Source organism: Procambarus clarkii, chromosome 61 (genome assembly GCF_040958095.1).
Source record: "Procambarus clarkii isolate CNS0578487 chromosome 61, FALCON_Pclarkii_2.0, whole genome shotgun sequence".
In the NCBI taxonomy this organism is placed as follows: domain Eukaryota; kingdom Metazoa; phylum Arthropoda; class Malacostraca; order Decapoda; family Cambaridae; genus Procambarus; species Procambarus clarkii.
In genome coordinates this window covers 21,282,003-21,297,980 of record NC_091210.1, presented here as the reverse complement: position 1 = coordinate 21,297,980, position 15,978 = coordinate 21,282,003, and the positions used below count along the sequence as shown (strand labels likewise).

At 44.9% G+C, this 15,978-nt stretch overlaps 1 protein-coding gene across 1 annotated transcript; it reads left to right on the top strand.

The window, feature by feature from the left end:
• The first annotated feature begins 310 nt into the window (after nucleotides 1–310).
• Nucleotides 311–739, top strand: LOC123774266 (soluble scavenger receptor cysteine-rich domain-containing protein SSC5D-like). The gene has a single exon (XM_045768417.2). The coding sequence runs from the start codon at nucleotides 311–313 to the stop codon at nucleotides 737–739; it is 429 nt and encodes a 142-aa protein (XP_045624373.2).
• Nucleotides 740–15,978: the final 15,239 nt, after the last annotated feature.

Genomic DNA, 15,978 nt, shown 5'->3' with positions numbered 1-15,978 from the left:
GGCTCAGGAACCTGTACACCTGTTGATTTACGGTTGAGAGGCGGGACCAAAGAGCCATTGCTCAACCCTCGCAAGCATAACTAGGTGAGTACACCAGCCTGTGTGTGTGTGTGTGTGTGTGTGTGTGTGTGTGTGTGTGTGTGTGTGTGTGTGTGTGTGTGTGTGTGTGTGTGTGTGTGTGTGTGTGTGTGTGTGTGAATGCGTGGAAGTGTACAGGTAGGTGAGGAAGAGAAGGAAGCAGCGTGTGACACAGACAGTAGGAGGCAGGACCTACACCTGCGTGTTACGTAATCAATCACATGCATAATTCATGACCCGCCCCCACCCGGCCACCACCGGCGCCACCCGCCCCCACCCGGCCACCACCGGCGCCACCCGCCCCCACCCGGCCACCACCGGCGCCACCCGCCCCCACCCAGCCACCACCGGCGCCACCCGCCCCCACCCGGCCACCACCGGCGCCACCCGCCCCCACCCGGCCACCACCAGCGCCACCCGCCCCCACCCGGCCACCACCGGCGCCACCCGCCCCCACCCGGCCACCACCGGCGCCACCCGCCCCCACCCGGCCACCCGCCCCCACCCGGCCACCACCGGCGCCACCCGCCCCCACCCGGCCACCACCGGCGCCACCCGCCCCCACCCGGCCACCGCCCACACCTTCCCACCATACCCAACATTGCCTGACAATCTATCTCACATATTCTGCTTGTTAAGGACGTGCAGTGTTTTTCAGTAGTGAAATAAGTGCTCTAAGGACAACACGTTGGCATGATGCATAGCGTGAGGACAAGTTACTGTGGCTATATACGCTCCGGAATGTTCGTGTTTATATTTTCATGTTTCTGTGTTTGTTCCATGTGTGGGGAGTCTATATGAGTGTTCCATGTGTGGGGAGTCTATATGAGTGTTCCATGTGTGGGGAGTCTATATGAGTGTTCCATGTGTGGCGAGTCTATATGAGTGTTCCATGTGTGGCGAGTCTATATGAGTGTTCCATGTGTGGGGAGTCTATATGAGTGTTCCATGTGTGGGGAGTCTATATGAGTGTTCCATGTGTGGGGAGTCTATATGAGTGTTCCATGTGTGGGGAGTCTATATGAGTGTTCCATGTGTGGGGAGTCTATATGAGTGTTCCATGTGTGGCGAGTCTATATGAGTGTTCCATGTGTGGCGAGTTTATATGAGTGTTCCATGTGTGGGGAGTCTATATGAGTGTTCCATGTGTGGGGAGTCTATATGAGTGTTCCATGTGTGGGGAGTCTATATGAGTGTTCCATGTGTGGGGAGTCTATATGAGTGTTCCATGTGTGGCGAGTCTATATGAGTGTTCCATGTGTGGGGAGTCTATATGAGTGTTCCATGTGTGGGGAGTCTATATGAGTGTTCCATGTGTGGCGAGTCTATATGAGTGTTCCATGTGTGGGGAGTCTATATGAGTGTTCCATGTGTGGGGAGTCTATATGAGTGTTCCATGTGTGGGGAGTCTATATGAGTGTTCCATGTGTGGGGAGTCTATATGAGTGTTCCATGTGTGGGGAGTCTATATGAGTGTTCCATGTGTGGCGAGTCTATATGAGTGTTCCATGTGTGGCGAGTCTATATGAGTGTTCCATGTGTGGGGAGTCTATATGAGTGTTCCATGTGTGGCGAGTCTATATGAGTGTTCCATGTGTGGGGAGTCTATATGAGTGTTCCATGTGTGGGGAGTCTATATGAGTGTTCCATGTGTGGGGAGTCTATATGAGTGTTCCATGTGTGGGGAGTCTATATGAGTGTTCCATGTGTGGGGAGTCTATATGAGTGTTCCATGTGTGGGGAGTCTATATGAGTGTTCCATGTGTGGGGAGTCTATATGAGTGTTCCATGTGTGGGGAGTCTATATGAGTGTTCCATGTGTGGGGAGTCTATATGAGTGTTCCATGTGTGGCGAGTCTATATGAGTGTTCCATGTGTGGCGAGTCTATATGAGTGTTCCATGTGTGGGGAGTCTATATGAGTGTTCCATGTGTGGGGAGTCTATATGAGTGTTCCATGTGTGGGGAGTCTATATGAGTGTTCCATGTGTGGGGAGTCTATATGAGTGTTCCATGTGTGGGGAGTCTATATGAGTGTTCCATGTGTGGGGAGTCTATATCAGTGATCCATGTGTGGGGAGTCTATATGAGTGTTCCATGTGTGGGGAGTCTATATGAGTGATCCATGTGTGGGGAGTCTATATGAGTGTTCAATGTGTGGGGAGCCTATATGAGTGATTTTACTCACCTAATTGTGCTTGTAAGATGGTGCTTTCGCTCTTGGGCCCTGCCTTTCATGTAACGACTCCTGGCTTATTTCTTCATTTTATGTTCTTTGGAAGTTATAAGTAGAGGTGACTTCGATAACCTGCTCACTTAGATTATTCAATTTTCGCACTGATTTTACGTTTGAAAAAAATTCTTGAAATTTTTCTGGATCATGTTTTTCTAAAAGCTTAAATTTTCTTCCTCTTATTCTCTTGGTATTCATTGTAAACAGTTTATCATTTAGCACCATCCCAAAGTATTTAAGTCTTTTAATAATTTGGTGACCTCGCCTCGATATATATATATATATATATATATATATATATATATATATATATATATATATATATATATATATATATATATATATATATATATTAGTATATTTTGGTAGCAGTCTTTCCTGTAGACATATATTATTAAATATGACCGAAAAAGTAAGATTAATAATTCTAACACGAATTTTCTCAATCTTTCGTACATTTCTTTTCACTGCTGGTGGTAATTCAAAAATCAATTCTCCAAAATTCATTTTTATTTCTAGTCTGACGTGACACTTGAGCGCGTTTCGTAAAACTTATTACATTTTCAAAGACTTTAGTTTACACATACACAACTGAATAGAACTTACACATGCTCCGATTTGTTTATATCTACATTTGAGTGAGGTGGATGGGGTGAGGTGGTATTAATAGGGTATTAAATTCATCAACACAAGACAGAACACGAAACAATGGGTATTGAATGGAAGTGATTGTAGAAAGCCTATTGGTCCATATTTCTTGATGCTTCTATATTGGAGCGGAGTCTTGAGGTGGGTAGAATATAGTTGTGCATTAATTGGCTGTTGATTGCTGGTGTTAACTTCTTAATGTGTAGTGCCTCGCAAACGTCAAGCCGTCTGCTATCGCTGTATCTATCGATGATTTCTGTGTTGTTTATTAGGATTTCTCTGGCGATGGTTTGGTTGTGGGAAGAGATTATATGTTCCTTAATGGAGCCCTGTTGCTTATGCATCGTTAAACGCCTAGAAAGAGATGTTGTTGTCTTGCCTATATACTGGGTTTTTTGGAGCTTACAGTCCCCAAGTGGGCATTTGAAGGCATAGACGACGTTAGTCTCTTTTAAAGCGTTCTGTTTTGTGTCTGGAGAGTTTCTCATGAGTAGGCTGGCCGTTTTTCTGGTTTTCGTCGAAGACATCATAAGAAGGAAAGTGAAAAGCCATGCAACCTCTGAAGAGACAACTAACACAACACCTATACCCCCTATTAGACTATTTTACAGGAACTTCGTGTCCACAGCTCATAAAACGGAGGAAAGGGTCCTGAAAGATATTGTTAATAGAAACGTTATCCCTACAGACAAAAATCAGAGGATACAACTGACGATTTACTATAAAACCAGAAAAACGGCCAGCCTACTCATGAGAAACTCTCCAGACACAAAGCAAAACGCTTTAAAAGAGACCAACGTCGTCTATGCCTTCAAATGCCCTCTTGGGGACTGTAAGCTCCAAAAAACCCAGTATATAGGCAAGACAACAACATCTCTTTCTAGGCGTTTAACGATGCATAAGCAACAGGGCTCCATTAAGGAACATATAATCTCTTCCCACAACCAAACCATCGCCAGAGAAATCCTAATAAACAACACAGAAATCATCGATAGATACAGCGATAGCAGACGGCTTGACGTTTGCGAGGCACTACACATTAAGAAGTCAACACCAGCAATCAACAGCCAATTAATGCACAACTATATTCTACCCACCTCAAGACTCCGCTCCAATATAGAAGCATCAAGAAATATGGACCAATAGGCTTTCTACAATCACTTCCATTCAATACCCATTGTTTCGTGTTCTGTCTTGTGTTGATGAATTTAATACCCTATTAATACCACCTCTTGTTTGTCTTGTGTTGATGAAATTAATACCCTATTAATGCCACCTCACCCCATCCACCTCACTCAAATGTAGATATAAACAAAATCGGAGATGTGTAAGTTCTATTCAGTTGTGTATTTGTAAACTAAAGTCTTTGAAAATGTAATAAGTTTTACGAAACGCGCTCAAGTGTCGCGTCAGACTAGAAATAAAAATGAATTTTGGAGAATTGATTTTTGAATTACCTCCAACAGTGAAAAGAAATGTACGAAAGATTGAGAAAATTCGTGTTAGAATTATTAATCTTACTTTTTCGGTCATATTTAATAATTTATATATCGAGGCGAGGTCACCAAAAAAAAGTTCGCTTCCTAGAGGCTGTAGATTTCCTCGAACTCCTCCGACGCCGGGCAGGAACCGAGGACGTAGCGGCCATTCCCCCTCTGGATCGCGACACTGAAGCGCTGAAAGAGAAAACTTGCCGCTCTAGGGTCTCTTGTGGTGTCAGTGAGTTTGAAACCAAGATCCTTAAGAAACCTTCTTACACTCTCTCCCCATGGGCCTAGGGACTCAGACCCTATGGGAACAAAGTTGTACCGATGATCTAATTGCCTGTACTTGGCTGACTTGTGTCTTTCTCTGCGTGTCGCCGCGGCTCCTGCTGTGCCGGCAGAGAGGTTGATGTATGTGGTTGCCAGGGTGGATACACAAGTATAGTCCCATGCCAACTGTCTGCCACCCTTCCAGGGTCGCAGTGTGATTCCGTCTGGTCGGCCGGCAGAGCTAACAGAGTCACGGTTCAGTAGGTTGCGGGGCTCTCTCTCCGCTGGACACTGAGCAGAGGCAAGACTTCTTTTAATGATGTCATTGACTTCGTCGTGTCTAGTGTGCCAACCACCTGATTTTCCACAGTGCAGGCCATGCAATCCATATTCGTAAGCATCTGCCTCACTGCAAATACACCTATGAACATATATATATATATATAAATATATATATATATATATATATATATATATATATATATATATATATATATATATATATATATATATATATATATATATATATATATATATATATATATGTGTGTGTGTGTGTGTGTGTGAACAAGCCTGAATGGTCCCCAGGACTATTTGCAACTGAAAACTCACACCCCATAAGTGATTCGAATGCATACTGCCAGGAGGAACGCAACTGGTGTGTACAGGACACCTTAATCCGATCGACCATCACGACCGGACAAAAGGAGGTGATAGCCGAAGCTATTTGACCCCCCCCCCCCCACCCCCGCTGGCACTCGGATGGTAATCTTGGGCATAATTTTTTATCAAATCACCTCATTCTTTGGGGCACACGTGAGAAGCACAAATGCGAAAAGCCTAAATGGTTCACAGGACTATATGCAACTGAAAACTCACACCAAAGAACTCAGTATTTAGGCTAGACAACAAAGTCTCTTTCCTGGTGACAAACAATGCATAAACTACAGGGCGCCATCAAGGAACATATAATCTCTTCTCACAACCAGACCATCACCAGAGAAATCTTAACAAACAACACAGAAATCATCGATAGGTACAGCGATAGCAGGCGGCTCGACATGAGCGAGGCACTACACATCAAGAAGTCAACACCAGCAATCAACAGCCAATTAATGTACAACTATGCAGACGAGGAGTCACAATATCGTGGCTGAAGTATGTTGACCAGAGCACGCACTAGAAGGTGAAGGGACGACGACGTTTCGGTCCGTCCTGGACCATTCTCAAGTCGATTGTGCACTCAATTCAATGCACAACTATATTGTACCAACTTCAAGGCACCGTATTGGTCAGTAGGCCCTCTGCAGTTACTTCCATTCTCATGTACCCACCTCACCCAAAAAAGAGAGAGAGAGAGAGAGAGAGAGAGAGAGAGAGAGAGAGAGAGAGAGGAGAGAGAGAGAGAGAGAGAGAGAGAGAGAGAGAGAGAGAGAGAGAGAGAGAGAGAGAGAGAGAGAGAGAGAGAGAGAGAGAGAGAGAGAGAGAGAGAGAGAGAGAGAGAGAGAGAGAGAGAGAGAGATATGAACAGAGCTTATCCACTCTATTCATCTATTTTGATGTTAGCTCTTCAAAGATAAAACAGTGTTCACTGGCCCCAAATGACTTTTCATAGTCACTATTTTCAATTCCCATCTCATTCTGTGTGAAGACCAGAGTAAGCCTAGCTGGTTGGTTGCCACCCCTTCTCCTTGTTATCTTCCTGACATGTTGCACCAGGAAGATCCTTTCTATTACTTCTACGAGCTTTGATCTCAATGTTTTATTTGGGTCCGTTGTTCCCAGATGATTTGGCTTTTGTTGAAGTCTCCCATTACTAGGTGGATTGCTATCAGTCTATGAGCAGTGTCTGTCACACCATGGAGAATATTAGAGCATGCTCTGTTTGTAAATTCATATTCTTTTCTCTGTCTTCTGTGGTTCTGTTGGGAGTTGTAGATTACAACCACAACCACATCCTCACCATCTAATGAAATGATTTTTGCAATACTGTCCATATAGGTGTTTGCCACCTCCAAAAATATCCATTCAAAGAACTAGGTTCTCTGGATCTTTGTATGTGTGTGTGTGTACTTACTTAGTTGGTTTGTGTGTCTGTGTGTGTACTCAGCTACTTGTACTTGCGGGGGTTGTGCTCCGGCTCTTTCGATCCGCCTCTCAACTGTTTTTTTCACATACACAAGCATACTATATGTGTACTCACCTATTTGTGCCTGAAAGTTCGAGCACTGACTCTTGGATCCCGCCTTTCTTGGATCTTTTGTTATGTATCTATCAATAAACTTGTTGTAATAGTTTCCGCTGCCTCTGAGTAAATGTTTGTGTTGCAGTGTGTAATCCACCGCCTCTTCACTAGAAAACTGTACCAGGACAAGTTGATTCTTGTTACAGTTGTAAGGTCCAATCCGGCGGCTAATTTCGACCTCATTTCCTGCCATCTGAGCTCTAATACATCTCAAAATCTCCTGTCACTCAAATTCTTCCATCTCCATCTTTTCATGTCTCGATGATGCCCTGGATTTCAATAATCCATGGAGGATAATTGACTGCCTTCTCAGTGACGCCCTCTATGCTGGTCGCTCCTCCTCTGGATACCCACCATCCCTCGCACACTCGCTACTCCATCTTCCACTACTCCGCTCTCCCTAGCCATGCTGTTATTCCTGCCAAATTCATTTGCAAGCCAAGTACATGCACTTTCCCATGCTTCTCAACCCTTTCTAATTTCTACCTGAATGTAATCCATAAGCTCTTATTTTTGTCTCTCAGCCTCGTCCTGTATTTGTTTAAATATCTCATTTTTAATTCCTTGGATTAGATTCTCTATCCAAACATCCCTCCTCCCTACAAATTTCCCAGTCAGCTTCTCCACAAACCTATTTTCTTCATTTATAATACTGTTAGACCTAGACGCCCTTCCTGATCTAGTCATTGCAATAAACAACCCTACCAACAGACATTCCAAATTACCTCACTGATCTGCTATACACAATATAGGTGAGTGAGTCTCCAGGCGTCTCCCCCACGTGGTGTACTAGGGGTGGCTGCCGGGGTGAGGTCACGTCGGTCACAGGTTGAGGCTGGTGAGGTCACAGTCAGCGTGAGGTCTGCTCCACTACCTCACACTCCCACAATGTGTTCAACACCTATTTTCAATTAGGGTATTTTTACCTACATTCTTTCTTCACATCCTTATGGTTTGAGTCAAATTCCAAGTTTTTCATTCACTTATATACTCTTTTCACTTTGAAGTAGCCTGATTATCCCTCCCACTTCGGTATTAACCCAGAAGCTCCCAACCCACGACCATCCACCCACCACGACTGACCACACACGTGGTCTGTGTGTGTATGAGTCAGCCTTCACCACATCACTACCTAGTGCATTCCATTTGTTAACTACTCTGACACTGAAAAAATTCTTTCTAATATTTCTGTGGCTTATTTGGGTACTAAGTTTCCACCTGTACCCCCTTGTTCGTGTTCCAACCTTGCAGAAGAATTTGTCTTTGTCCACCCTGTCAAATCCCCTGAGATTTTTGTAGGAGGTTATCATGTCTCCCCTTACTCTTCTGTTTTCCAGGAATGTGAGGTTCAGCTCCTTCAGCCTTTCCTCGTGGCTTATACCTCTCAGTTCTGGGACGAGTCTGGTGGCATACCACTGAATCGTCTCAAACTTTGTCTGGTGTTTAATTAGGTATGGACTCCAGGCAGGAGTTGCATATTCCAGGATTGGTCTGACTGAAATGGTATACAGGGTCCTGAACGATTCCTTACACAAGTTTCTAAAAGCACTTCTTATGTTGGCCAGCCTAGCATTTGCCGTTGATGATATCGTTTTGATGTGGTCTTCTGGAGACAGGTTTAGTGTGATATCAACCCCCAGATCCTTCTCTCTATTTGACTCTTGCAGGATTTCACCTCCTAGATGGTACCTTGTGTTCAGCCTTCTGCTCACTTCGCCTAATTTCATTACTCTTTTCTGAGTTGAACATTAGTAGCCATTTTCTAGACCATTCCTCCAGTTTGTCCAGGTCTTCCTGTAGTCTCTGTCTATCTTCATCTCTCTTGATTCTTCTCATAATATTTGCATCATCAGCAAACATTGAGACGAATGAGTCTATACCCTCCGGAAGATCGTTTAAATATATAAGAAACAGGATTGGCTTAAGTACAGAGCCCTGTGGGACTCCGCTGGTGACATCTCGACACTCTGATGTCTCCTCTCCCCCTCTCACAGTTACTCGCTGTTTCCTGTTGCTTAGATACTTCCTTATCCACTAGAGCACCTTCCCTTTTACTCCTGCCTGTTGCTCCAACTTTTGTAACAGCCTTTTATGGGGTACTGTGTCAAAGGCTTTCTGACAGTCCAAGAAAATGCAGTCTGCCTACCCTGATCTTTCTTGCCTAATTTTTGTTCCTTGGTCATAAAATTCTATTAACCCTGTGAGGCACGATTTACCATCTCTGAACCCATGTTGGTGGTGCGTTACAAAGCAATTTCCCTCCAGATGCTCTACGAGCCTTTTCCTCACGATCTTCTCCATCACCTTGCATGGTGTACAAGTTAGGGAAACTGGCCTATAGTTCAGTGCCTCTTGCCTGTCACCGTTTTTGTATATTGAGGCTAAATTAGCTCTCCTCTAACTTTCCGGTAGGTCTCCTGTTTCCAGTGACCTGTTATACACCATAGAGAGTGGCAAACTGAGTGCTTCTGCACCTTCCTTTAGTATCCATGGTGAGATTCTGTCAGGCCCAACAGCCTCTGTCACAATCAGCTCCAACAGATTCCTTTTGACCTCATCACTGGTGAGGTCAAAATCCTCCAAGGTTGCTTGGTTTGCCTCCTCATTTAGTGCAGGGGCTTCTCCTTGTTCTTCTGTGAAAACCTCTTGGAATCTCTTGTTGAGTTCTTCACACACCTCCATGTCATTCTCTGTGTAACTGTTCTCCCCTTATCTCAGTTTCATCACTTGTTCCTTCACTGCTGTTTTCCTCCTAATGTGGCTGTGGAGCAGCTTTGGTTGGGTCTTGGGTTTACTCGCTATGTCATTTTCATACAGTCTCTCTGCTTCCCTCCTCACTCTGATGTACTCATTTCTTGCCCTCTGGTATCTCTCCCTGCTCCCTGGTGTTCTTTTATTCCTGAAGTTTTCCGTGTTCTTTTATTCAATTGCTTCGCTACCTTACATTCCTGGTTGAACCATGGATTATTCTGTTTTTTGTTTTTCTCCTTTTGGACTGAGATAAACTTGTTTGCAGCTTCCTGATACATCTGGGTGAGATAATCCTATATATCCAGCACAGTCTTCCCTCTGAGTTCTGTTTCCCATGGTATTCCCCTTAGGAAGTTCCACATCTCGTCATATTTTCCGCTTCGGTAATTTAGTCTTTTCCCTTCCAATCCCATCCTTGGATTGGTTATTCCTACCTCCGCCAAATGCTCAAATGTCAAAACACTGTGATCACTCATTCGGATGGGGCTTCAAATTTGACTTCCCTTATTTTTTATTCATTCAAGGTGACTATCAGGTCGAATCTTGCTGGTTCGTCACTGCCTCTCATTCTTGTGGGTTCCCTGACGTGCTGGCTCAAAAGGTTCCTTGTTGTCACTTCCAAGAGTTTAGCTCTCCATGTATCTGCACCACCATGTGGGTCCCCATTCTCCTAGTCTATCTTTCCGTGGTTGAAATCTCCTATGATTAAGAGTCTGGAGGCATTCCTGTAGGTAATTAAAGCTGCTCTCTGTATTATACAATTGGTTGTCATGTTGTTCCTATCAAACTCCTGTCTAGGTCTTCTGTCATTTAGGGGAGGGTTGTAAATGACTGCAAATATTATCTTAGGCCCTTCCATTATCATAGTTCCTGTTATGTTATCTCTGAACCTGTCACAGCCCAGAATTTCCATATCATCAAAACTCCAGTCCTTCCTTATCAGCAGGGCCGCTCCTCCTCCTCTCCCGTCCCTCTCTTTCCTTACTATATATTAGTCCTTTGGAGACACAGCACCTGTTATGGCTAATAACAATTTTGTTTCTGTGAGTCCTATTACATCTGGGTTTTCTTCTTGCGCACTTTCCCCCAGTTCACTTGCTTTATTGGTAATCCCGTCGATGTTTGAGTACATTACCTTGAAGCTCACTTTCCTATATCCATTTTCACCTTTCCTCCCCACAAGTGTAGGAAGTTGTTCAATGGGCATTGCTACTTGGGTAGATTCATCCTTCTGTAAGGTAGTTGCCAGAGGTTCAGGGGAAGGTAGGGCGAGGGATGGAGGGCTTAGGTCTTGCTCTGGCCTGCTAGGGACAGAAAGAAATCCCGGGAGTGGAGGCAGGGAGTGCTCGGGGTGAGGGCACGCCCTCCTGTGGTGTAGTAAACAGCGGTTTGGCGGGAGGAAGGGTAAGGGATGGAGGGCTTAGGTCTCACCTGGGCCTGCTAGAGCAGGAAGTAGACCAGGAGATGGGAAAGTAGGGGATACTCGGAGTAAGGGGGAGGGAGGAGTTGGGTGATAAGGTGGGCATTGTGCAGGAGCAAGGAAGAATATGTGCTGTGGGTTGGGAGGGGGAGCCTTATGGGGTGGTGGGTTGGGGTGTTGCAGTCCCCTCTGGGGTTCCTGAATTGCTGGATTGGGGTTCCCCATCCCCCTCTTGGGTTCCTGAATTGCTGGATTGGGGTTCCCCATTCCCCTCTGGGATTGCTGGTTAGAGTCTGAGGTTCCCTAACTCCCTGCACCTTTTCCTTGCATCTGCTGCCCTTACTATCTCGTCACTGGTCATGTCCTTCTAAAGATATACCTCTCTGTAATTCTTTGCATTTTTAAGTTTGCTCCTCTCTATCAGGATGTCCTCTTTGATGGCCTCGTTACTGAATACTCCCTTGATCAATCGTTTTATTGTCTTAGTTGAACTGGCCAATCCGGAAAAACTGTTCTATGTCTCGACCAGCCCCTTCCATTCCTATCTCCTTTAGTATCCCTGACACTGCAGCTTTATATTTAGTCCTCCATTCTTCGTACTTGGAACCCTCTTGTTTCCTAATACCAACCACTACTTTTGCTCTTTACCTTTCAATTAGCTGGCTCGTGCATCTAGTTGCCTCCTGTGAAGTTACTGCTTTCATTACAACTTCATTGACTGTGGACATAGCATTGGGACCTTTCAGTATTTCAGCAAAGGTGGCACCCCAGGGTGCCACCTTTGGGGTCCCCTGCCATTGCAACATCCCCTGTTACCTGGGGGTTATTTACCTGGGCCAGAGTCTGAGGAGGGCCTGTTTTAAGAGTTTTTATCTCCTCTTGCGCTGCACTCAGTTCTATCTGCAGCTTACTTATAGTTTCTCTCATGTCCTTCAATTATCTCCCCCCCCCCCCTCTTATTTCCTTTCATTCATGAGCAATCATCTCCATGTACGGCACGTCCTGCTCGTCTCCTCCAACTTTGTTCTGTTGTCTTACCATCCTGCTTGACCTATGAGTGGAAGTACTCACCTAGTTGTGTTTGCTGGGGTTGAGCTCTGGCTCTTTAGTCCCGCCACCGTCAATTAACAGGTGTACAGATTCCTGAGCCTATTGGGCTCTATCATATCTACACTTGAAACTGTGTATGGAGTCAGCCTCCACCACATAATCTCCTAATGCATTCCATTTGTCAACCACTTTGACACTAAAAAAGTTCTTTCTAATATCTCTGTGGCTCATTTGGGCGCTCAGTTTCCACCTGTATCCCCTAGTGCGTGTGCCCCTTGTGTTAAATAGCCTGTCTTTATCTACCCTATCAATTCCCAAGAGAATCTTGAATGTGGTGATCATGTCCCCCCTAAATCTTCTGTCTTCCAGCGAAGTGAGGTATAATTCCCGTAGTCTCGCCTCGTAGCTCATACCTCTCAGCTCAGGTATTAGTCTGGTGGCAAACCTTTGAACCTTTTCCAGTTTAGTCTTATCCTTGACTAGATATGGACTCCATGCTGAGGCTGCATACTCCAGGATTGGCCTGACATATGTGGTATACAAAGTTCTGAATGATTCTTTACACAAGTTTCTAAATGCCGTTCGTATGTTGGCCAGCCTGGCATATGCCGCTGATGTTATCCTCTTGATATGGGCTGCAGGAGACAGGCCTGGCGTGATATCAACTCCCAGGTCTTTTTCTTTCTCTGACTCCTGAAGAATTTCCTCTCCCAGATGATACCTTGTAATTGGACTCCTGCTCCCTACACCTATCTTCATTACATTACATTTCATCGGGTTAAACTCTAACAACTATTTGTTCGAAAATTCCTTCAGTTTGTCTAGGTCTTCTTGAAGCCTCAAACAGTCCTCTTCTGTCTTAATCCTTCTCGTAATTTTGGCATCGTCTGCAAACATTGAGAGAAATGAATCTATACCCTCCGGGAGATCATTTACATACATCAGAAACAAGATAGGAATGAGTACAGAGCCCTGTGGGACTCCACTGGTTACTTCACGCCAATCGGAGGTCTCACCCCTCACCGTAACTCTCTGCTTCCTATTGCTTAGGTATTCCCTTATCCACTGGAGCACCTTACCAGCTACACCTGCCTGTCTCTCCAGCTTATGTACCAGCCTCTTATGCAGTACTGTGTCAAAGGCTTTCCGACAATCCAAGAAAATGCAGTCCGCCCAGCCCTCTCTTTCTTGCTTAATCTTTGTCAACTGGTCGTAGAATTCTATTAAGCCAGTCAGGCAAGATTTACCCTCCCTGAACCCATGTTGGCGATTTGTCACGAAGTCCCTTCTCTCCAGATGTGCTACCAGGGTTTTTCTCACGATCTTCTCCATCACCTTGCATGGTATACAAGTCAAGGACACTGGCCTGTAGTTCAGTGCCTCTTGTCTATCGCGCTTTTTGTATATTGGGACCACATTCGCCCTCTTCCATATTTCTGGTAGGTCTCCCGTCTCCAGTGACTTACTATACACAATGGAGAGTGGCAAGCAAAGTGCCTCTGCACACTCTTTCAATATCTATGGTGAGATCCCGTCTGGACCAACAGCCTTTCTAACATCCAGATCCAGCAGGTGTCTCTTGACCTCCTCTCTCGTAATTTCGAACTCTTCCAAGGCCGCCTGGTTTACTTCCCTTTCTCCTAGCACAGTGACCTCACCTTGTTCTATTGTGAAGACCTCCTGGAACCTCTTGTTGAGTTCTTCACACACCTCTCTGTCATTCTCTGTATACCTGTCCTCGCCTGTTCTAAGTTTCAATACCTGTTCTTTCACTGTTGTTTTCCTTCTGATGTGACTGTGGAGTAGCTTTGGTTCGGTCTTGACTTTGTTTGCTATATCATTTTCAAGACTTTTCTCTGCTTCTCTTCTCACCCTGACGTACTCATTCCTGGTTCTCTGGTATCTCTCTCTGCTTTCTGGTGTTCTGTTATTCCGGAAGTTCCTCCACGCCCTTTTGTTCAGTTTCTTCGCTTCCATACATGACCTATTATACCATGGATTCTTCTGTTGCTTCTCGGATTTTTCTTTTTGGGCCGGGATGAACCTGTTTACTGCCTCCTGACACTTTTGGGTAACATAGTCTATCATACCCAGTACAGACTTATCTCTGAGGTCTGTGTCCCAAGGTATTTCACTTAGGACACTTCTCATCTGTTCATAATTCTCCTTTCGGTATGCCAGCCTTTTGATTCCTAGTTCTTTTTTGAGGGGATAATTCCTAGCTCTACCAGGTACTCAAAGTTCAATACACTGTGGTCACTCATTCCCAAGGGCGCTTCCATCTTAACTTCCCTTATATCCCACTTATTTAGGGAAATATCAAATCAAGCATTGCTGGTTCATCTTCTCCTCTCATTCTTGTTGGTTATTTTATGTGCTGGCTTAGAAAGTTTCTTGTTGCCACGTCCAGCAGCTTAGCTCTCCATGTTTCTGGTCCTCCATGCGGGTCTCTGTTCTCCCAATCTATCTTCCCATGGTTGAAGTCTCCCATAATTAGTAGTCCAGATCCATTCCTGCTAGCAACAGAAGCTGCTCTTTCTATTATGTTAATGGTGGCCATGTTGTTTCTATCATATTCCTATCTAGGTCTTCTGTCATTTGGTGTCATGTGTGTGTGTGTGTGTGTGTGTGTGTGTGTGTGTGTGTGTGTGTGTGTGTGTGTGTGTGTGTGTGTGTGTGTGTGTGTGTGTGTGTGCGTGCGCTTGTGCTTGTGTGTGTGTATGTGTGCTTGAGTGTATGTGTGTACTCACCTAATTGTGCTTGCGGGGGTTGAGCTCTGGCTCTTTGGTCCCGCCTCTCAACTGTCAATTAACAGGTGTACAGGTTCCTGAGCCTATTGGACTCTATCATATCTACACTTGAAACTGTGTATGGAGTCAGCCTCCACCACATCACTTCCTAATGCATTCCATTTGTCAACCACTCTGACACAAAAAAGTTCTTTCTAATATCTCTGTGGCTCATTTGGGCACTCAGTTTCCACCTGTGTCCCCTAGTGCGTGTGCCCCTTGTGTTAAATAGCCTGTCTTTATCTACCCTATGGATTCCCTTGAGAATATTGAATGTGGTGATCATGTCCCCCTAACTCTTCTGTCTTCCAAGGAAGTGAGGCTTAATTCCCGTAGTCTCTCCTCGTAGCTCATACCTCTCAGTTCGGGTACTAGTCTGGTGGCAAACCTTTGAACCTTTTCCAGTTTACTCTTATGCTTGACTAGATATGGACTCCATGCTGGAGCTGCATACTCCAGGATTGGCCTGACATATGTGATATATAATGTTCTGAAAGATTCCTACACAGGTTTCTAAAGGCCGTTCTTATGTTAGCCAACCTGGCATATGACGCTGATGTTATCCTCTTGATATGAGCTTCAGGGGCCAGGTCTGGCGTGATATCAACCCCCAGGTCTTTCTCTCTCTCTGACTCTTGAAGTATTTCATCTCCCAGAAGATACCTTGTATCTGGTCTCCTGCTCCCTACACCTATCTTCATTACAATACATTTGCTTCTGTTAAACTCTAACAATCATTTGTTCGACCATTCCTGCAGCTTGTCCAGGTCTGCTTGAAGCCTCAAGCTGTCCTCCTCTGTCTTAATCTTTCTCATAATTTTGGCGTCGTCAGCAAACATTGAGAGGAATGAGTCTATACCCTCCAGGAGATGATTTACGTATATCAGAAACAGGATTAGTGTGTGTGTGTGTGTGTGTGTGTGTGTGTGTGTGTGTGTGTGTGTGTGTGTGTGTGTGTGTGTGTGTGTGTGTGTGTGTGTGTATGTGTGTGTGTGTGTGCGTGTGTGTGTG

Bases quoted from the DNA above. Each gene is read 5' to 3' on its own strand.
- LOC123774266 (XM_045768417.2), top strand. From the start codon at position 311: ATGACCCGCCCCCACCCGGCCACCACCGGCGCCACCCGCCCCCACCCG.